The 22,964-nt window shown below is 42.6% G+C and overlaps 1 protein-coding gene and 1 long non-coding RNA gene across 5 annotated transcripts in view; one reads left to right on the forward strand and one right to left on the reverse strand.

The window, feature by feature from the left end:
* Positions 1–1,257: 1,257 nt before the first annotated feature.
* The window catches only part of LOC135259139 (cytochrome b5 reductase 4), a 32,358-nt gene continuing 10,651 nt past the window's right edge, over positions 1,258–22,964 (forward strand). The window contains exons 1-13 of one of the 4 annotated variants that reach the window (XM_064343113.1): positions 1,258–1,627; positions 6,675–6,787; positions 8,315–8,468; positions 13,283–13,383; positions 15,211–15,295; positions 16,187–16,225; positions 16,597–16,690; positions 18,473–18,530; positions 18,740–18,833; positions 18,997–19,029; positions 20,143–20,265; positions 21,837–21,977; positions 22,276–22,428. In XM_064343113.1, coding sequence (XP_064199183.1) covers positions 1,501–1,627; positions 6,675–6,787; positions 8,315–8,468; positions 13,283–13,383; positions 15,211–15,295; positions 16,187–16,225; positions 16,597–16,690; positions 18,473–18,530; positions 18,740–18,833; positions 18,997–19,029; positions 20,143–20,265; positions 21,837–21,977; positions 22,276–22,428 — 1,315 coding nt within the window. In that variant the 5' untranslated portion in view covers positions 1,258–1,500. Of the gene's footprint in view, positions 1,628–5,452; positions 6,474–6,674; positions 6,788–8,314; positions 8,469–13,282; positions 13,384–15,210; positions 15,296–16,186; positions 16,226–16,596; positions 16,691–18,472; positions 18,531–18,739; positions 18,834–18,996; positions 19,030–20,142; positions 20,266–21,836; positions 21,978–22,275; positions 22,429–22,964 lie in introns of those variants that run through there. The other 3 variants (XM_064343142.1, XM_064343130.1, XM_064343122.1) reach the window with 3 other exon arrangements.
* Positions 3,054–3,963, reverse strand: LOC135259152 (uncharacterized). The gene is made up of 3 exons (XR_010331212.1): positions 3,619–3,963; positions 3,433–3,502; positions 3,054–3,109 (listed from the first exon to the last, which is right to left on the reverse strand). It is a non-coding gene; the product is annotated as an uncharacterized LOC135259152 (long non-coding RNA).

The following is a 22,964-nucleotide window of genomic DNA, read 5'->3' on the forward strand; positions in this document are numbered from 1 at the left end:
ATATTTTCCAAGTCAGTTATACGCTGCTAAGTAAAAGCTAATAAAAAAGGGGCGGGGTAGGAGGTCAGGGTTCACCTGACTTGCACGTACTTACTGTTGTTTAGATATGAAGGTTCACCATCTGATTATTATTTTTTAAATAGTTACACCAGTGGTATGGTTACACTCAACTGTTTATAATTTTATTTATGATAATGACTTGCTCCTTTTAGCATGGCATTGAATTGCAGAATTGTAGCTCTATTAACAATACTCACTCGTGGTACAGTGAATTTTTGTATTCCTAAATGCATAACATGATAATTCCTCTATTAAATTGTTATTTGATCTTATAAGCATTGCTGTGCTCTCGAATTTGTATCAAAATGTGTAATAACTGAAAAGTATTATTTCCCCCGACAGCAGCAGCACCAATAACAACAACAAGAGTTCTTATAATTATTATACAATATCATTATACAATAATTACACAGTACTGATAACTAAAGCCTAACATATTTATACAGAAAATTGTGTTAAAATTGAAATAAATTAGGCTCAATATATTAAAAAGTTAAATTTAGACTACAGAAAAAGGGACATTTTATTGGACATTTTACGAGAGTTATGAATATAGCATGCAATTTTAACTTTTTAAATGAATAGTGACATTCGCTTAGAGGTAGTTATAGGCTTCTTCAAAACACATTGGTATTACATATGGACAGGTGTGGTGCAATCCAGTCAGTTGGGTTAACGTAACTCATGGCGAGGACGCGTGCTAACTCACACTCCGACTGAATGGGTATTTTCACACCCCAACTAGTCTATTGCTCGGTCCCCCTTTACACTTTAAAGTCTCACTTTACCCTGAGAACTGCTGGGTCAGGAAAGGGTCGACCCAGCAGTCACGCATTTGTGTATATTAGGGCGTCGATACATTGACTTGATGTCTTGACTTCCGGGATTTATAATTGTCCGGTGGAAAAAAAAAAAACAGTTAAAAAAGAATTGTATGTAATAAATATATGTGTATACATATATTCCCCTGTTTTGTACAACCAACCCCCCCAGCCTCCCCCAGAAGGGATGTGATCAGTATACATTGCATTACTTTTTCTGATCTGATGTGAAATATAAACAATTTAATAGAATAATTAATTTATGTTGAAAACTCGCTGACACTGATCGTTACGCGTCAAATACGTGTCTTCTAAAACGATTAGGCCTATGTCTGTTAAGCAGCTTTTATGAAAGAGGGTATTAGGGTTAACATATATTCTGTTAACGGACCTGTCAGGAAACCTTGTACAGGTCTACATCAGAACAGAATATTAACATAGAAGAACTGTTCAATTTGAGCTTTCTGTTGATTGGTGATCTTCACGAGGCTTGAAAGCGCCAGCACGCATCCCTCTGCAGGACGTACGGAAATTGTATAACGACTCCTTTCGATAGGCTACCTTTCTTTGAGAAGGCATAATAAACATATATCATTGCTAGCCATTTCAAGGCACCTTAATGTTGAAAGAAGAAAAGGAAATGGATGATGATGATGATGATGATGATGACGACGACGACGATGATGATGAAAGACCTGGGAACCGCTTAACCGTTGTGGCTACCTTTTTCTCTAGTTGTGTTTCAGGTAGGCCCATTGATTTTTTCGCCTCCTTATTTCGACAATTTAAAACGTCTGTTAGTGTAATATAATCAAAAATCTTTCCAAAATAATTTTAAAATTTTTATTTATTTATAGTAGGGAAATGCTCTATAGCCTACTTCTATAGATGTTTTATATTACATTGTATTTGTTATGACTGTGTGCATCTGGTCTGCAATAATGCGATTAACCTAATTATCTTGGAGTTCCCAGGCTGTCAGCAGCCGCCTGTTCTTATCTAAGCTTCTGGCCAAGTGAGAACTGTCACTTCCGCAGAGCACCTGAGCGTCACCCACGGTTATTATTGTGTTGAAATTCTCCCTTTCTAAACACATATTCTTTTGAACGTGGGTTTATTGCTTCACCGGACAACTCAAAGGATTTCAAAATTGTATGTGTGTGTACCATATGAAAATAATTTGCCTAAAATTACCTTAAATCAGGCGACTATTACTGAATGGAACCCGCATTATAAAAGAAGGCATACATTGCAACTTCATGTTTCACTTGTTCTGTAATCTTGTGAACCAAACATTGGGTGTTATGCTTTTATCATATATATGCCTGCGCTTATTGTAAGTCGCCAAGTTATTTGTTTGAAACATATTTCACATTTTGTAGCTTTCATTGGTCAGGTTTAATGGGCTATATTATAGCTTGTGGAACCATCTGTGACGGACGCTTGACCCAAATTCCTTGAATAGTTTTCGACAATTGCTCGTAGAATCAGCTTTTTAAAGGGTTTTTTGCATCCCTTTCCATTTTTGACGAAAATACCAAACAAAAGGTGACATTCGAAATAATTTATTTTGCCTCCAAAGATGCATATAGATTTCAACAATATTAGACCAATTTACAAATACATGCGCACAAAAATATATTCTCAGGTTTTGATTATGTGCATTTCGGTTACACCAAGTTTATCTTAATGTTCACTGGCGTTTGGTCAAACTGAAACGACACAATGTAATATTTACAAAATAAATTAGCAGCAAATATATTAGTTCAGTATTTGGTATCACAGCACATTTATAAATATAGGCATATGTACAATTAATCCAGGTAAGGAAGTATGAGTTCTTAATTCAAGTCCTTTTCGTCCTCCGAATCGCTGTCATCGTCGCTAGATGAATCTTCGTAGAAGCAGATTGTGGCCTGGACCGGGTAATTCCGCAGAAGCGTTTCCGCGTCTTGGTAAAGATAGTCGTAGCATTTGGATTTAGGCCAAAACAACCTAGAACACATCATAATCACACATTAGGCCATAAATACACAATGACAGCAAACAAACAAACACGCCAATTAATAATTAGTGTCGTAGTCTAATGACGACATAGACATTTACTGGAAAAAAGTTTGAGCAACACAAACACGCACTGTTGTGCACATTAATTAGGATAGGTCTACTTACTTTACGGGATGTGAAGTCCGGTCACATTTTGAATGTTTATCAGTCTTCGCGTAGGGCTACAAAGTATAAAGAATAGATGTTATTTTTTTTCATTTAAACAAATACAGGCCTAACGGTACCAGAAAAGCGTGTGAACTGTATCGTTCAGGCTGCCATCTTCGTCATTTTATATTTGATGATGTGAACCAGAACGACCTCTTTAACAGGAATTCTGACAGAAAATAACATATTCTAACGTAAATCTCAACGTGCTTGTAGCATTAGGTCTATTATAACCCAGCACAAACTATAAATATGTGTGAGCTATTTCCCTATTATTTGTTTATATTATATTTAAGAATGCGATATAAAACATTTAATGAACACGATTTCCTTTTACCTTATATGAAACGGTCCTCGGTTTCTTTTGGGCTGCGACAGTCCAGGGTCGCCACAAGTGAAGAGACCGACTGGAGAAAGAAGACAGATGAATGAATGATGAATTCAGTCGCGTATGAATATGCAAACATGCATAGAATGGCAAAGCCCGGTTGATTCCGTCAGTATATTTTTAAAAAATCTGTACCTTCTGTTTGTCTCAGCCCGCCCGGTTGTGTATCCCATGATATTTCCACTTGTGAATGTAGTCTGAACAATACATTTGTCCATGGTGTAAGAAGAAGACGCGATTTGCGGAGAAACGTAGTCCAGGGAGAATAGAGGATGCCAGTTGCAAGTGAACAGACTTCGACCGTGTGCTTCTATATATTTGCCAGAGCACACGTGTCGAAGTGTCCGCGTGTAAACAATTTGTCACGTCCACGCGCCGCAAATTGGCGAAGTGTTGGTCAAGTCACACCTCCCAATCTCGAACAAATGGTGGCACATGCCTAAATGTTTATGAAAAATAATTGAGGCCTGTGGTCTACTGCAGGGCTTCCCAACAGTGGTCCTGGAGAACCAAGTGTATGTTTCTTTTTGTTCCAAACAATCTATTGACTGAGTGAGGTTATTGAAAACATGGGTTTAAGATTTATAAGACAATGCCAGTTTGGCTTGTCACCAACTTTTAAAAACTCTTTCAATATTGAAGGACTTCAGCTGCAGATCCACCCATTTAAAAACAATTAAAAGTGTTACATCTTTCAAATGGAACCATGTACCACAGAACATTATAGTGCTAGTTGTCTGAGCACTTGTTTAGTTTATAAAAACTCACAGTTAATTTGGATTACTCATTTTATATGTGTATCTGATGTAATGTGGCTTTAAGAAAGTAAACCATCCTTCATTCAACATAGAATGTGCTCATTAAAAAAGACAATTATCCACTCTTTATGCTCCAGGGATTACATTAGAAGTTGTAATGTCTTTCAAAAATAATGAACATGTTTTAAGTTAATTTGCTAAAGTCATTTTAACTCAAAATAAATTACTGTTTCTTTTCGGCATACTTATTAAGAAATTTCAGTTATCACATGAAGTTGTAGCCTGAGAACTACGTTTACAAAAATAATATACACCTCAGACACCTGCAATTTTAACACATTTATTTCAAGTTAAATTTAGAGCTAAATATGCATGAACGGAATAAGCAGTTAAACTCAAATATTTCAAGGCAATTAGTTTCCTCAAGCTATTTTATTAAAATTAACTGACATGGGTTCTGTATGTTAGGTTATAGCGTCTTGTGTGGCACTTACAGTATTATAGTACGTTTTATATATATATATATATATATATATATATATATATAATATTCTGATAAATAATTAATTTATCGGTAAGCAGAATAGTTTGCAACACTGCAAATGTGTTAAGGTATTTAGGGTGAATCAGAATATGATCATTGACAAACAGAATCCATTTTAATCTGTCCTTCGATCAGAGTGTATCAGTACAGAAGGGCCTGTTTCCCTTGCAGTGTGTGTAGAGCGCTTTTTCCGAAAGTGTGAGCCATCAGGCTGGCACTGGACCATTTGTCTGTTCGGAGATGTCACTTGCCATAGTTCACACCCCTTCTGGGGGAGGGGGGGTTTGTTTGACAAAACGGGAATATATGTATAATCAATTAGTATTGTAATGATTTACAGGCTATATTCACATTGGAGATAGGGCATGTTTTTGTGTAAAAATATTTATTAGTCATGCTTTGTATTTGCCTTGTTTTACCTTGCTATATCATTGGGTTCTTATCAATGTATTTTTTTTTTTGTGTTAAGCACTTTGCAGTGAATATTCAGCCATATTTCATGTTATAACCTTTCATTGGTATTCATGGGACTTCCATAGTTATATTCACAATGCAATGCTATAAGTATGAGTTAATAAATACATATGGAAATTTGGAAATATTAGTAGTCCAAAGCCTCAGTTAGAGTGCATTTCCATCAGGCTGAGTTTAAAAAAAATAGATAGCACAACAGTGACATTTAGTAAATTGATCAAATAAAATATAATCCACATTGACACTTGTCACTGTAATATTCCACTATTTGAAAAAAATAAATCATGTCACTAAGGTGTGAGGAAGTCAATCCTCAAGATTGTGCAGTGCCACATTTTTCTTTATTCCCTTAACTAAGAGAGTGTCCCCAGACAACAGAGATCAGAACAACAAGGGCAATAGACATCATTTAAAAAAAAATAAATCTGTTTTAATATTTGATCAATTTCTATTCTGTCAGCTACAGGCCTCCCAGCTGATGCATTGCTTCTAGTTTATTTTAAAAAGAATAACCTCAGAGGAAAACATAAACCCAGATTCATCATGAAAAGCTTAAGAAGCCTCATCTACTTTTCCTCACAGCAGGTGTCCGTAATGTTCAGTCCAAACCAGAGCTCCTATTTTTTACACATGTAATATTTTACCTCATGATAGGTAGCATGTTCAGATTGATTGAGTTGGTAGTCTGGTCCACAATCTTGCTCAAAAACGTTTATGTAAGCAAGCTTAGGTTGTTTCATATGTACTATAGAAAAAAGAGCACATAGGTAAGATATGAATTAATCTCTTGTTTTTATACACAGAGGTTTAGCTTATTATTGTTCAACATCCAACGATGCATTCAAACATTCCAGTAGAGGTCGCTGTCCTCTCTTGCCAAGCTGATATTCCTCTACCAACGTGGTCTAAATTCGATTTTGGTGTCGTCATACATGTGCGACAAGAAACGCGCACTAAATTGTGTCATGTTAAAAACAAGGAAGTTATACGCAAGAAAATACTAACGTTAACTGCAAATCAGAGTTGCCTATCTGGCCGGCAAGTGTTTAGAGTGTTTATATAGCAAGCTGTCTAGTTTGCTGATTCATTTTCATAAATTATGAATTCGTCATAAGCCGAAATGGTAAATTATGGAACTTGAAGATAGTTAAGTGAGTTAGCTACCGGGTAGTCAGCTAGCTAGTTGACTGGACAACCACCATTCACACGTTCTGGTAATTTTGTGAATTGTTTGCTAGCTAGCTGACTTTGTAGCTGTATTTATTCTCGTGTTTTCATTAGCTTGGCGACAAAAGCGGCATTTCGTAACGACGTTTCATTTCCACTACGGACAAACGGTTACCACACTTCAGTCATTGGTTTTGTGTCAGTAGTCTTTTTAAGTTTCGTTAACTAATTCAAAGTTTATCGTTTAGAATTTCTCAGAAATTGGTGGTGTTTCAGAAAAGTCAAGATGCTGAACATCCCGTCACAGTCGTTTCCTGCCCCCAGCTCGCAACAGCGAGTTGCTCCGTCGGGGAGAAACAAAGTAAGTGTACAATTTGGAGTTAGCTCAAGTTGACTAGCTATTTGAGAATGTGAAAAGGTGTGTACATTTGTGGTGAACTAACAAGTTATTTCCCCTGAACTGATTTTGACAGCTTACTGACTTGACTGGCTAGCTTGGTAATGCTCAGTATTGAAAATATTTAGCTGCCTAGCATAGTGACATGCATGACATCTTACATTACGCTGCTTTTCTTTAGTTTGACAGTACAGTACATTATGTTGAACTGATCTTGACGTAACTACAGAGGATGGATACAGACACAGAGCTAAAAAGCTGCTCATAATATGGAACATCTTCAACATGTGGTCTACCACAGCTTCCTAGATAGACCAGGGCTCAACAGTGCTCACGTTTTAGGAGCATTTACTCCTGGGGTGTGTAGGAGCACATCTACTAATTGGGATGTATTTGTGTGCTCTGATATTTTTCAACTTAGTAGCACATGTGCTCCTTGGGGGAAAAAAAAAAAGTTTGTGGCAAGGCTTTCTGGCAAAGGTATGCAGGGGGAAATTAATGCTTGAGATTAATTTTTGGTTGTGTGTTTTAAAAAATATATATATTTTGGTTGAATTTCATAGTTAAAATTTGTCTTTAAAGTTTTAGGTAATTAAAATTGGTTTGATCATCCAGTTTTCACCCTGATATACCCCGGAGGATGCACCATGCATTTCCATGACACGCTCAAATGCAGGATATTGCATGCCTTCTCAGAGCCCTTTGCTGTATTGATAGAAACCATCACCTGTCCTACTGTTGCCATGGTGCACTAACTTTAAGTATATTTATTTTACGCTGTAGTTTCTCCATACTGAAATACGAACCTCTTGTACGTAGTACTCAAACTTAAGCTCTATTGGAGGTAACTGGCTGGTGTGTATGGGTTCATGCTAAAAACCAGATAGAATGCAATTTTGCTACTGCAGTGGATAGTGACTTGGCCCCCTGGTGGCAAAAGTATTTGTTACAGGCTGGGACTTCTTACATGACAGTGTACAGGAAGCTGAAATAATTCTGGTGAAAGCTTTGTGTTGCATCACTTTACAGTGAAAAATGACTGCGGTCTATTGCACACTTAGGGGTTTGTGGGGGATGGGTTGGATCACCTCCGGAAATGTTCCAATTATTTTGTTTATTTTGAATATAACACACATACTTTCTGTTGTGTCATTGACCATGTACAGCAGATATTGAGCAGATATTGAGCTGGTTGTAGTAAGTAGAACTATTATGTTTTGAGTTGCTATTTGAAATAGCTAAGATTATTAAAGTATCTGAAATGTATCCTTCCATATGGGGTATTGTGTGGTGGTCCTTGGGTGCCACTGAAAGGAACTGTGTCATTCTCATAGTCACATGACCCATGCAGTGTTTAATGCATGTGAGTTCCATCTGAAGGTGCTGCTGAAAGTAAAACTGTTGGTCACATGATTGAAGTGCTGTACTGAGGTCCATGAAGGTCATCCTAACGGTCATGTGATCAGCATCATGCTCTCTGTGTTGGCGAAGGTGTCGCTGAAGCCAGGTCGGAGTCTGATGGACTGGATCCGCTTCAGTAAGAGTGGGAGGGACCTGACTGGGCTCAGGGGCCGGCTGATAGATGTAACGGAGGAGGAGCTTAGAAAACACAATACACGGGAGGACTGCTGGACCTGCATACGAGGTGGGAAATGAGCATGCACACACACACACACACATGCTCTCTCAAAAATACATGCACAGCCACTTGCACAAGAGCATGCACATCCATTTGTACATACAACATACAGGCTGACAGGAACACAAACATGCATACACACACATACACATACATGTTCACATAGAAAAATTTAGACCAGCTTTTAATCATTTGCAGAAACACACATACACACAAGTAAACGGTTTAGCAGTCATGGAAGTAAATAGCTAGAGGAGGCGTTCTGCTACAAAACTGAAATTAATTAAGTAAAAGGCAAGGTGGATTACTCTGCTTTGGCCTGACAGGAACATTTTGAGTAGATTGGGCTTTGTTGGCTCAATTTAGCCCTATTTAATTGCTTCTCGTAGGCTTAGCCGAAGCACAGTCTGTCAAATTTCTTTGTGTCCAGGAAGCAATGCAAATGAACCACTATGCACAGTGGCATTAGTTAGCTTGTTACAGAAAAGAATTGTATCAACTGTTGAATGAGTTCATTAGAAAACACAGCAGTGCCTATTAGCGGGGTCCAATAATGCCGCTTTTGCTTCACCCGCTAATGGTGCTTTCTGTGGGAGCTGTGAGGAAGGATAACGACGAAGATACACTGAATTTAAATTTAAAGCTGGAACTGGAATTTAAAGCATCTCTTTCCTTTTCGTGTTTTAAGAAATATCATGCCTCACCTGCCCAGTGTCTGAAATTGGAGAGTGAATTTTACGGAAACCTGAAATGGGCTGAGCCAACATTCTGATTTGAGACAATCATTATGTTCTCCTATCTGCAAATCATTTGGATTGGTTCAAAGAAGTCGGTGATAGACAGTTTATTGAAGGTCAACCCATTATGGGGTTTACTCTCCCATCAAAATCCTGAGTGCCCCATTTTATTATTATATTTAATATAATTACCACTTGTCAGTATTCTAAAGCAATGTCCTTAGCTCACTTAATCTGTATATAGATCTGTATTTAATCTACTTTTGAAGTAGTACCTCTACAGAAAATGTTTGTACTTCTGTGTCTGAAAGGGAAACATATTTAGAGAAGTCTAATAGCAGTTTGCAGTGATCTTTTGCATAATGTGCAGAATGGGTTTACTCATGTTTGACATTTCATACACAACTGTTTGTTTGTCTGTGAAATTAGTGATTTATCTGGTAATCTCTAAATGTGGAGATATAGTTCAGTTGTACTGTGAAGTAATAATGTATATAGTTGCATTTAAGGTGCAAGATGCATGACCAGCTGGTAACTTATTAACATTGAATCATAAAAGCTATTATGAGGCACCATATTGTGGAAAGTGTAGTTCTCTTTCATCATCTCGTGTTCGAAATCCACCGCCCTCCTGGAGGAGCATATAGGACACTGCAGCGCTACTGCTCCTCAGTTGACATTTGCTTCTTGTGAACATCCAAAACTCTGCTCTCAGCCTTGACCTTGCATTTCACTGCAAGAACCTTGTCACTTAAGTGTCTGCTGGAGGATATATCCTTGGATTGGCCTCAGCTGGCTGTGAAAGGTTAGAGTTAATGTCAGCGCTAATAAGCTACTTTTCTGCTTGCTTGCTGCCCTCGTTTTCTAGCTTCTTTACTGTACAGCACTCTTTCATGTTTAGTGCGTCAGAATGATTGGTTCACATCCTTATTCCATGTAGGCATTTATCCCCTTCACGTGAAATTTCTACACTTCGCCCATCTCGGTGTTTGTTACGAGTACACAGTCCACGGGTGTTCTGTCTTTGTGTAGAGGCGGGTCTGGCTCCTTTGAGACTAACAGGGATCAGAGTACTGACTTATATAAACGAATGGCTGATAATTGCCAATTTGAAAGTCAGAGTTCTGCGGGACACTCAGCTAGTTCTGACACATCTGTCATCTCTTAGTTTCAGAGTAAACCTCCCCAAGAGCAATCTCTCTCTTCAAATAATGTAACGTTCTTGGGACTGAGCTGTGTCTCGATGCGAGCTCGCCTATCATGGGACCGCATCTTATCTCTCAGAGTCTGTCTCTCTCAGTTCAAACCGGGCTCAGGAGTGCAGCTTCAGTGCCTCAGACTACAGGGGCTGATGGCATCAGCCTCGCAGGTTTTGCCAGTGGGGCTGTTGAGATTGAGGGGCTTTATGAGGTGGGTTTCGTCCCTCCATCTCAGCCCCGTGGGCGATCTCCATCGCTGTCTCACGGTGACACGCGAGTGCTCTGCAACTCTGTGTTCTTGGGAAAGCAGACTTTTGCACTCAGGGAACCCCTCTCAGGACCGTTCTCATGAGGACAGTCCTGACTACAGGCGTATCCCTCTCTGGGTGGGGTGGGGGGGGGGGCACTCTGGTGGGACACATGGTGAATGGGACATGGCCAACCCAGCTGCACTCAGGTCACATCCATTATCTGGAGCTACTAACCGTTTGGATTGCTCTCAGATATTTTCTTCCCTGTCTAAGGGGACATCATGTGCTAGTCCGTTGCTACAACACGACCGCGGTAGAATACGCCAGTGGCCAAGGTGGTGTGCGCTCCCTCCAGCTCCACTGTCTAGCCCGCTGACTGTTGGTCTGGAGCAGCTGCCGCTTTCTGTTGTTACGCGCGACCCATGTTCCAGGTATTGTGAACACGGGTGGGGATCTGCCGTGAGGGGGAAACCCACTGTGCGGGGAATGGCGTCTATATCCCCAGACTGCGGAAATGCTATGGCAGAGATTTGACCGTGCAGTCGTATATTTCTTTCCCTCTCACACAAACGCCCATTGTCCTGTGTTGTTCTCGCTATGGGACGAGAAGGCACCTCTCGGCTTGGACGCACTGGCCCGCCCATGGCCCTATGTGCCCGTGTATGCATTTCCCCACCTCGGTCACATCTCTCCCACTCTAGCCAGAACAGAGTTTGACACTGATCCTAATAGCACCCAGATGGCCGAACTCGCCGTGGCTGGCGGAGATGATCCCTCTCCTGTATGCACGGCCATGCGCACTCCCGTTACGCATGGACCTGCTGTCTCAGGCCAACGGGGAAATGCACCGCCCCCGCCCGGAGCGAATAGCGCTTTGGGCTTGGCCAATGAGAGGCATAACCTTGCGTGGTTGCAATCGTCCAGAACACGAGAGCGCCCTCTACCTGGTCGCTTTATGACAATAAGTGGCAGGTGTTTGAAAGATGGTGTGCCCTCGTCAGTCAGTGCCTTACCAGTGCTCTGTTACTGACGTGCTGTGCTTTTTACAGAACCTTATGGGTAAAGGGAATGCCATTAAAGTCTACCTGGCAGCTATCACTGCTTGTCATGCTGGTTTCAAAGACTATGCAGTGGGCCAGCACCCCCTCATTTGCAGGCCTATGAAGGGGGCTCACCATTCTCTGCCTGTTGCTAAAAGCGCGTTCCTCCTTGGGATTTACTACTCTGTCTCTTTGGCTGTTTGAGCCCAAAGATGAGAGATTTCTGTGAAGACAGCATTGCTGCTGGCACTAGCCTCCTAGTGACCTCTGTGCCCAATCCAGGCTTTATACCTGAAAGCTTCTCTGCTTGCACATGTGAGGTGCTGGATATTGCCACTTTTCACCCACCGCCCTTCTCCTCTGCGGAGGAGCAAAGGCTGCATATGCTGTGTCCTTCGCATGTTCTCCACAGAGAATTCTCCATCTGTATATGAGAACTGAGGTTACGGTATGGTTGTTCAATTGAACACAAAATTGATTCTTTTTAACAGACATTAATAAAGATATACTTTAGTTCTTGCTTTTATCTTATGGGTTACATGAAATTCTCAGAAATTAATAGCAAAGGCGGTCTTAGCAATAAGAAACATGAGAACACTCGTACATTGTCATTCAGAGTTGATTCTGAATACTTGTTGGGTTAGATTAGGGGTGGGCATGGAGACCAGTATCTATTATCAGATTTTGTGCCAGCATCTGGCATTAATTATTTACTAAGCCTAACGATGTATGCAACCGTCTGTCTGACTTGCTAAGCTCATGGGTGACAGGTGAAGGTGAAGCCTTATTAAGCTTTTTGCTGTGCTCTGATATACCAGTGAAGCCGCGTTGAGTTAATGGTGTCACGGTGATTGGTGCCTGTATACAGTGGAATTGCCCACCGCTTGGTAAGATTGTGTTAAGTAGCAATCTGAGTTCCTGCACTGTTCATTTCCACCAGCAGAGGGCGCCTTGCTAACAGTCGTGCAGCAGCAACCCGATAGTGTGATTATAGTGGTCACACGTCACTGTGTATTCTTCAGCTCTGCTAATTGGTCCTTGAAAAACAAATTAACAGCTATAAATTGGAGCACATTAATGCATTCTGCATCTTGAAACAGACGGTTTATGTTCACAAGGGCCATGGTATTGTGTTGTGTCATGTATTCATGTGCATAATTATTGTTATGTGCTATGTGTGTGTGTGTGTCTGTGTGTGCGTGCGTGTGTGTGCGTGTGTGTGTGCATCAATAAGGGATGGTTACGAGATGAATCGCTTACTTATCGGGTACTGCTCAGTCTTTTTTTCTCACCACGGCTGTGCATGTACAACTGTGTTTGAACTTGGCTCCGTTTATTAATGTAAAAAACGGATGCATTGAAATAGAGCATATTTCTTCATCTGTATGAATAGAATAAAGCAGATATATATTTTGAAATGCCTGTTTTCATGACAGTCCTGCTTTTTGTTGGTAAACAGTGATGCCTCCCGGCCATGATGCATTGTAAAATTATATTCGATTTGAAATGGAGCACATTATGCGGTCGCTGGATCTGTGGAATAACTGAACATGAGCATCCATGTGGGGTGATGTGTGTGACCCTTTCCTCCAGGCATGGTGTATAACGTGAGCCCCTACATGGAGTACCACCCCGGGGGGGAAGACGAGCTCATGAAGGCTGCAGGTGCTGACGGAACGGACCTGTTTGATCAGGTGAGCCAGTGACGCACCTGCACACTGAACACGGCAGACCAATGGGAGAGGACATGCTGTTCTGAGTGTGTGTGTGTGCGTGTGAATGTGTGTGTGCGTGTGTGTGTGTGTGTGTGTGCGAGTGCGAGTGCGTGTGTGTGTGTGTGTGTGTGCGAGTGCGAGAGAGTGAGTGTGTTCATGCATGTGTGTTTCTGTATTTGTGTGTGGGTGTGTATGTGTGTGTGTGAGTGTGACTGTGTGTGTGTGTGAGAGAGTGAGTGTGTGTGTGTGTGTTTCTCTATTAGTGTCTATGTGTTTGTGTGTGTGTGTATGTGTTTGTGTGTGTGGGTGTATGGGTGTGCGTGCGTGTGTGTATGTGTTTGTGTGTGTGTGTGTTTGTGTGCGCGTGTGTGTGTGTAGGTGTGTAGGTGTGTGTGTGTATGTGTATGTGTTTGTGTGTGTGTGTGTGTGTGTGTGTGTGTGCGCGTGTGTGTGTGTGTTCATGTGCTCATTGTGAAGGTCTGAAAGGCTGGTAATCCCCTGATGTTCATATGAGAGTGAGCCCACCATCAGCGTCCCAGTAAAAAAGCATGTGATTGGTGAATGAATCCGTGCTGTCGACGCTGTTTGCTCTGCGGATTTCTCTCCTGTTAAAGTGGGGCTGGATGTCAGCGGGCAGGCTTATCACCGACAGCAGCAGGTCGCGGCTTATCCCAGCCAGCCCAGCGCCGCGGTGCGGAGCTGTGTGCGGAGCTGTGTGCGGATACGGCGGGGAGCCACGATAATGAATTTCCGCGTGTGGCCGTGTGCCTTGGTTTGCCCTTCAGATGCTACAGTAGCACATGCAGGAGAATGCTTGCGAGTGCTAATAATTGAATACAGTTTTCAAAAGGGACATTTTAAATTACAAATTAGAGGCCACAATGGCTTTTCACTCCAGGGTTTTTGCAAAATTACACATGCTGATTTTTAGAAATGGTTTTTTTTTTTTTCCTCCCTTCGGCTTTATTAGACAGAACAGTGTAGAGAGCATGTGGATAGTGCTCTACAGGCTGCGCCACGAGACACATCTAGAAATGATTTTTATCTATGCTAATAGCATGACCCCTATATCTCCTGATACTGACTGCAATCTGATTTACATGTTTCTGAAGCTAGTTATTAATGTGGTTGCAGGATGTATTTCTAAGTAAAGCTCAAGACAGTAGATGTTGGAAAGTAAAAACTTAAGAATATATTTTCATCAGCCAAAGCTCGGCTTTTTGTTTGACAAGGCTATGGACCACTAAATTATTTAATAAAATACCCTTATATTTTTCAGCATTTCAGCATTAAGCTCCATTTTACAATGTGGGATATTTTACAGTATCCCAAATTGTAAAACTGTAGATGTGTGTAGACAGTAGTGGAATGGTAATGAATATGTAGTGTATGATACATTCTGCATGTCATGTTTAATCAGATTGTGACATGCAGTCTACGAATGTAAAGAATCTGATACTGTATATACATCTGCAGGTTCATTGTAAAACTGTAGATGTGTGTAGACAGTAGCAGAATGGTAATGAATACTGATATGTGTATGATACATTCTGCATGGTTCCATTGTTAAACTCTAGATGTGTGGACAGTAGCAGTCTACAGAATGGTAATGAATGCTGATACTTGTATGATACATTCTGCACGGTTCATTGTAAACCTGTAGATGTGTGTGGACAGTAGCAGAATGGTAATGAATGCTGATACTTGTATGATACATTCTGCACGGTTCATTGTAAACCTGTAGATGTGTGTAGACAGTAGCAGAATGGTAATGAATGCTGCCGTTGTGTGTGTGTGTGCGTGCAGGTCCACCGCTGGGTGAACTATGAGTCCATGCTCAAGGAGTGCCTAGTGGGGAGGATGGCGGTCAAGGCCAAGGCCTCTATTAAAGGTAAAGTGTGTGTGTGTGTGTGTGCGCGTGTGTGTGTGCGTATGCGCTGAGATTTTTCATCGTCGACAATAGTTGTGTGCACTGACCCACGAGAGCAGTAGAGAATCGGATGGGTCCAGGGATCGTGTTATTAAGGTAAGTAAGTATGTTCATAACCGCCACTGGTGTGCCCGCGGGCTGAGTGGCGAAGGGACCCGCTGACTGGAAGTGAGGTTCACGTGTTCCCGGGGAAGGGCTGCGCGGCGCGGGCGCGCAGTGGGCTGATTTGCGGCTGGGTGTAACCGTTCGCTCGCGCAGCGCTGCGCTAGCGGAGTCTGGAGAGGCCCTCTGCGCTCGTTAGCGCTTTGAACCGCGGCGCGAGGCGGCGGCGCGGCACTCGTGTGGCTTCCCCCTCAGTGCGAAATGGAAGCCGGTGAGCAGCGGGTTAAGAGCGTGCGGCAGAAGTGCGGCCCCTGTAGTCGCGCTTCCTCACTGCCTCCTTATTGTTGTAATAACTGCACGCTGGTCCGTGCCACTGGAACCTGATACGCTCCCGCACCCGCAGGAAAATGCTAGCAGCCACGTCTCCGGTTCTGCCTTTCGGCCTGGCCAAAGGGGTGTTTCTATCTTCTAAAGTTCTACAGTTTTTTTTTGTTTTTTTTTTACATAACTAGCAACGCCACTGCTGTTTATTTGGTGCCTGTTTCATGAGTAGCGTACGCATGAGTACACTGTACAGGGAATCAAGGCGCCCGATGCTCCTGTCAGCGAAGGGAGATAATAAGACGGGCTGGAACAGATTGCGAGGTGCATGTCGAGCACGGAGATGGGCATCAGGGAATATTTCCTATCATTGTGTTTTCTCCTTATTAGCGGTGGAAGGTTTCATGGTTGTTTCTGTTTCCTTTGCAGCTCAGTTAAATTCTGACAAACAGAGCCTTCCAGTGAATGGTGAGAACATGTGAAATACTTCCATAGAACAGCATGCACGCACACACACACACACACACACAAACACACAAATACAGAAACACGCATACATGAACACACTCACACTGTCTCACACACAAACACACAAATACAGAAACACGCATACAAGAACACACTCACACTGTCTCACGCACACACACGCAAACAAAAAGCCACAAACATAGGCAGACAAATGCGTGCGTGCGCACACACACACGCAAACAAAAAGCCACAAAGATAGACAGACAAACGCACAGACCCACAGTTCTGTATATCGTCTATAGCTGTGGTCTGTTATGGCCTGAGGAAACCTTTGTCAGATGTAAATCCTCTGCTGTCCTCTTTCATCTCAGGTTTGCCCCCTGCTTTCCCCTCCCTGGTCCTGGAGCCACCTTCCCCGGCACCTCCACCCAAGGCTCCGCCCCCTCCCAAAGACCACCGGCCCAGGTGGGTGTGTCCAAACAATGTGAGGCCTGCCATGTATCTTCTTTCTAAGCTAAAGTTTCTCCCTTGTAGTCTTTTTCATAACATAACATAACATAATGACGAGAACAGACCATTCAGCCCAACAATGCTCGCCATTTTCTTCTTTTATAACATAACAATAGTTTTATATACAATAGTTTATGGTCTTACTATAAACAGGTTCACGCACACATTGTACAATGGCCATGCTCTGTTTCCATGGACAGGAAAATGCTGGTTTTTGTAATGATAATTTTGACAGTATTTTAGAACTTAAAATGAGATTTCTGTCATATTTTTGAATACAAATAAATCAATATTATTGATTGCACAACATCACCTGGACCTACCTAGGGATATGTGCGCATAACCACACATAATTACACATGCTCACACACGCAGGCGCAGATACGCAGACGTTTGCACTTGTAACCTAAGAAAAGAACACGGATGCATTCAGGTACATACTCAAACTCTTAATCTGTCACTCAAATGACAGTATTCCTGTTACTATGGAGACACATCTTCCAGGAGTCTCTCCCTCTATATTAGAAGGGCAAATTCAGCAGGTGAGGAATGCACGTACTTGGTAAGCTTTTTCAGTTGAAGGTTGGTGATTATGATGTCATGAAAAACGGTCGTCCTTGTCATGTAAGGAGGATTTATAATAACAAGTGCTTTCTAAATGGTCTGGTTATGTTACTCATTCATGGAGAGCAAGAGGGTTCAGGGCTGGCAAAAAATGCAAGTGTTTTCATTCAGTCCTCTGTCCCTGAATATCTCTCATCTCATTTTTTGAAAAGATGTTCATAAAACTTGGCAGAGGGAAACAGACTTGTGTGTTGAATCCAGGAACTCCCTGTCGATTTTGTGCTTCACAAGTCTGTCAAATTTATGAGTTGATGGTGCAGCAGCTGGTTTTAACTGTCGGTATAAAGATACGGTCTTCCATTTCCTGTTTTGGCACAATTTTCATATAAATGCCACACAAAAAAAAATCTATAAAACTATAAAAAGCCTTAAATTAATTCACTGACAAGCTGCAAATTCAATAATTTCATCCGTCCATAACCCCCAAAACCTGCTCTGGTGGTCTTGGCATTTGCGGGTTGGAGTGACTAAGCGAATGCATGACAGCAAAAGGGCTCTTTGATGAGTCACCCAAACAACAGTCACCAGGTCTCCTGAGTGCTGAGAAGCTGTAGTGAGAGATGGGGGATAGACCTGGACCATCGGTATGCCTGCTGAGCTCATTTCTCAGCCACGTCAGGCGTAGTCATAATGTTTCTGAATCAAACACAGTCATAATGTTTATGAATCAAACAGTCATAGTGCTGCTGAATCAGGCACAGTCATAATGCTGCTGAATCAGGCACAGTCATAATGCTGCTGAATCAGGCACAGTCATAATGCTGCTGAATCAGGCACAGTCATAATGCTGCTGAATCAAACGCAGTCATAATGCTGCTGAATCAGGCACAGTCATAATGCTGCTGAATCAGGCACAGTCATAATGCTGCTGAATCAAACGCAGTCATAATGCTGCTGAATCAGGCACAGTCATAATGTTTCTGAATCAGGCGCAGTCATAATGCTGCTGAATCAGGCACAGTCATAATGTTTCTGAATCAAACACAGTCATAATGTTTCTGAATCAGGCACAGTCATAATGCTGCTGAATCAGGCACAGTCATAATGCTGCTGAATCCTCTGCAGACTGAGAAGAGGAACGTTATTTTTCTAACATCTTTTCTTATGTGGCAGGTTCGACTGGTTCCAAACTGAGGCAGTGGTCAATGTTGTGGTGTACACCAAACGGAAGGTAACGGCCTCATATGTTTAATATGAAAAACATCTTGCGACAGGATCAATGACAGCTGAGCACTGGGTGGAATCTAGAGATAATAGTCTTCTTTCAGGTTCTTTGGCGGTTGGAATGAATAACAACACAGAGATGTTATTGTGGCCCTCATCCCTCTCTCTCTCTCTCACCCTCTCTCCCTCCCCCCCCCTTTCTCTTCCCCCCCACAGATCCCCAGTTCGGGCTGTACAGTTGTTGACCTGCAGGGCGGTGCTCTTCGGGTGGAGGTGCTCCTGGGAAAGCTCTCCTACCTCCTCCACCTCCGTGAGTGACTTCCCTGCTCCAAAATCTCTTCCTGTCCCTTTTCCCTTCTGCATGACTCCACGGTTGGTCGCTCTTGGGTGCTTTTCGTTGTTTGGACCATGCAGCACTTTTGTGTGCTTTGTAAGATGTAGCATGATCAAATAAAACTTTGTTTTTCTTGTAGGATTGTCGCAGGAAGTGGAAGAGAGTATTACCAGTAAGTAAACGATTATTAAAATCTAATCATACTAAATCTACACTCATGTCAGAAATCTTTTTCTTAAACGTAGACATAAGTGGTATTTTTTTCTTGTATATGTGAACAAAAGTGAATATGGACACACTTCTTTTCCAATTTTCCTGAATTAATCACTTAGCTTCTGTTTCATGTATTATTCATTTTTTATTTTCAGAATGTTTTTGACGCAATTCTGGCTAATCTTCTTGCTTCTATTAATGTCAGCTATGCCGTATCTTGGAATTTGAACCTGCAGCCCTCAAGCTGCGAGCTAAATTCTATCACTACAGCATTACTGCTGCATTTTAGTGTGGACACCAAAGCCATGCTAATCCAGCTCCCCCCCCGCCCCCCAGTAGCAGCCATCATTCAGGAGCACGTGTTTCACCATGACCCCCGTGCTCCAAGCTATTGCAAGAACCGAATGAGGAACAGAATTGCTCGCCCTGCTTTACGCTGTGATGGAAGAGATTGGGTGTGAAGCACTGTTGATCTGAGCCTTTGTAGGCCCCTCTCTCCCCCGAAAGAAAGACATGCAGTGCCTGAAACATGCTCAAGGCTCTGTATCTTGGAAATGAAACCGCATGAGTCTAGCGCTCATAAGCTACAGTCATTTACTTTGTTTCTTTCTTGTGTTTTTGATTTGCATTCAATCTGCACTGACTTCAAATGCAGTTTAGTACTGTGGCACAGGAATACTGTATGTAGATATGTAAGGGAACTATCACAGTGATGTCCACACATATACATTTAAACAATAATATCCCTTGTATTAAAGTCTCTAAATGTGATTAGTGTGTGCCTTCCTTTGGCCATAGCTCAGAAATGGCAGTCTCAGAAGCTACAGAATGAGGATAGGCCAGTCCAGTCATAGGTAAAAATGAAGACCTGCCCCTATGTACAGGTGCAGTTTGCTAGCACCTGCTCTTATTCACAGCTTGCACATTGCTGGAGCTACAGTGGGTTTGATAGACAGGAGCAGGTGGCTTTAGAGTGGGGTTTGATGGAGACCACATTGCTGGGGTGGTGGGTGAAGGCAGTGCTCTGCTCTCTCCGCACTGTGGCGCTCATGGTTTTTCTCTGTGCTGCTAGTTCAGACATTGAGCACGGTGGGCAAGGTGCAGGTGAGCCTACGGAAGGCTGTGAGGGCCAAATGGGACGAGCTGGGCGAGCCTCTGCAATCCCATGATTCCTTTCTGCGGAGGACAGATCAGGGTGAGTCTCCGCTCTGCCCCTCTGCCCACTACTGGATGTGCCTCCCTCTCTCTCTTTCTCTTTCTCTTACATACACAACATAAACAACAACATACACATACTGCCATATCTGAGCCATATAATATGCAGTATGTAAATAGCAATCAACTGCAGATGTGGACAGTCAATGCGCTTTTGTATCGATGGCAGGTTGCCACTTACAGTGCAGCTAGTGGGGCTGTGAGTCCTTCACCATTCTTGTTTATCAGGAACTGTGACAAAATCTCTTTGTCTCTCGCTCTCTTTCTCTCTCTGTCTGTCTGCCCATCTCTCTGAATGTGTCTCGTTCTCACTCTCTCTTATGCTTTCTCTTGCTTATCTCTCTCGCTCTCCCCCTTTCTGAAGATTAACAAAAAACTATGAAATAAATAATAGTAAGTTTTAACAATGATGCTGTTGAAATAACAACACATCTCAAATTATGAATTTCTTTCCCATAATATTGTCATACATATTCATGCCCATTTACAGCAATTAGTGTGCCCTTCCATTTGTTTTGTTGTGTTTTATAAGATTGGTGAACATATTTTAGGATCATTCCTTTGTGCAGAATTTTTCATGGTGTGCTTATGGACTACCCTCTAGTTCAAACCACTTGAATTTGATGTCTGGAGGCTGAGATAGCCATTGAAAAGCAGTCATTTAATGCTCAGTTAACCATTTCTTGTTTGATTTTAAGCTAGGTTTGTAATAAATGATGATCTAAGGTCTGTCCGACCATTTACGGTTTTACTCTTTTTACGTTCGCAGCTATACGTAGCTTTCCTAACTCTTTTCTGCTCAGTTCATTTCGGCGTGCTTTATTGCCATGAAATCTGGTAAAGAGATGTGCGTGCAAAAACTGCAAGCTGTATTCCAGCCAGTGGAATCTCCCAGGCCTGCTTTAACTGGGGGCTAAAAACAGCCCACGTTTGGCCACTCATACCTGCCTGAGGCCACGGTGGCCCTGCCGGAAGCTGCGTTTCAGGCCTGAATGAGGAATGGGCGCAGGGTCAGCCTGTGGAACGGTGTGTTGTTGCGGAGACGAAAGAGAGTGTGCTCGCTGAACCGAAACAGCCCGAGGCCAGATTACAGTCGGCAGGTCGTCACGCACAGTAATTCTCAGAAGGGTTCAGTTAGGCTTTTTACGGGCTTGTGCTTCCAATTCTCCTCATACGTCCTTCAGCCAGTCTTTGTGCATTAGCAGAAATAAAAGCGATTGTTTGACATGCTATTGTGCATAGTTTAACAGTTTCAGGGGCCTAAAGATGTTTTGAAACGGCTGCCATTTTGCGGGATTAACACTTTTTCCTGATTGTATGTAAGCATATAAATTAAATAAAAATGTGAGTTCATATATAGTAACTCTACAGAATGCAGAAACAAAATGTCTCAAATATGAATGTAGTACATGTGAAAATTCAATCAACAAAACTCTGCAGTGCACAAAAAGAAAGCTATGTAAAAATGAGGCAAGACTGAAAGTCATGGGTGGGTGCACTCCTTTGCTTTTCCTCATTTTTGTGGCGTTTATTGATTGATGTGGTCTGCAGGGGTGTTCTACCGGGAGTGCGCGCTGGTGTGTAAAACAGACGTCACCCACGACACTCGGCTGTTCGCCTTCAGGCTGCCGCGCGGGACGCACATGCAGGTGCCCGTCGGACGGCACGTCTACCTCAGGGCTCCCGTCCAAGGTAGCGCTTCCCCCCCCCCCCCCCCCCTCCGGACTGTCCCCGCCCGGTCAGCAATGGCTGGGTCCATGAGGGGCGTTTTTGGGGGAAAGGGGCAGAATATCAATACCACTAATCACTATTGAATAACAATATGACTGTTCTTTATGGAATAACAATAACTTTGTATGAGATAATGTGGTTGCTGCTGAATCTCCAGTCTGGTTTTGTGCAGATATCGAGGTGGTAGTCGGTGCGATCAGTGGTGTGTACGGGGACAGCGTGTGGTGATTCTCTGCACTCGGGTGTGTGTCCTGCACAGGCAGCGAGGTTGTGAAGCCCTACACCCCAGTGAACAGGACACTGATGCCCCAGTCCCAGGACCCCGCAGAGAGAGAGCACGCCAGCGTCTTCCTCATGATAAAGATCTACCCCGACGGAGCTCTCTCCCCGCACCTCGACGCCCTGAACGTCGGTGAGTCCGGGAGCCCTCTCTTGCTGCACGCGCGCGTGTTAATGACCACTCTGCTCTGAGGGGAAGAAAGAGAGGTAAAACATGTAAATGCCGAGCTGAATGTCAGAAACGACAGTGAACAGCCAGCACGCGCTGTCCTCCCCTTCAGTGCGGTGCATTCATAGCGCAGTCTAAATGACCGCATCACAAGCGAAAGGCATTGTTTCAGGTTACCGTGCTCCTTTGAGAGTCAGCGTCTTTATACGCTCTGAATGTCAGTCATCTGCTGTATTACCTAATAACAGAGAATAAAGCGCAGCTGCCTTACAGTACAGGCTTTATCTCTGTGAGTTGGTTTCAGTATTGTCTGTGCTTTGAGTGGCGTTCAGTGAACTGATGAAAAGTTAACACACAGCTCATTGTGATTTTTGTCTGTAGGTCTTCATGCTCCTGTGTATTTAATTGGATCGTGGAATCTGTTGAGCACGCAGAATGAACACAGATGTTTGTCCTTGCCCTTTTATTTTACTGCCGTGCGAGAATATCCGGTGAAATTA

This window comes from Anguilla rostrata, chromosome 1 (genome assembly GCF_018555375.3).
Source record: "Anguilla rostrata isolate EN2019 chromosome 1, ASM1855537v3, whole genome shotgun sequence".
In the NCBI taxonomy this organism is placed as follows: domain Eukaryota; kingdom Metazoa; phylum Chordata; class Actinopteri; order Anguilliformes; family Anguillidae; genus Anguilla; species Anguilla rostrata.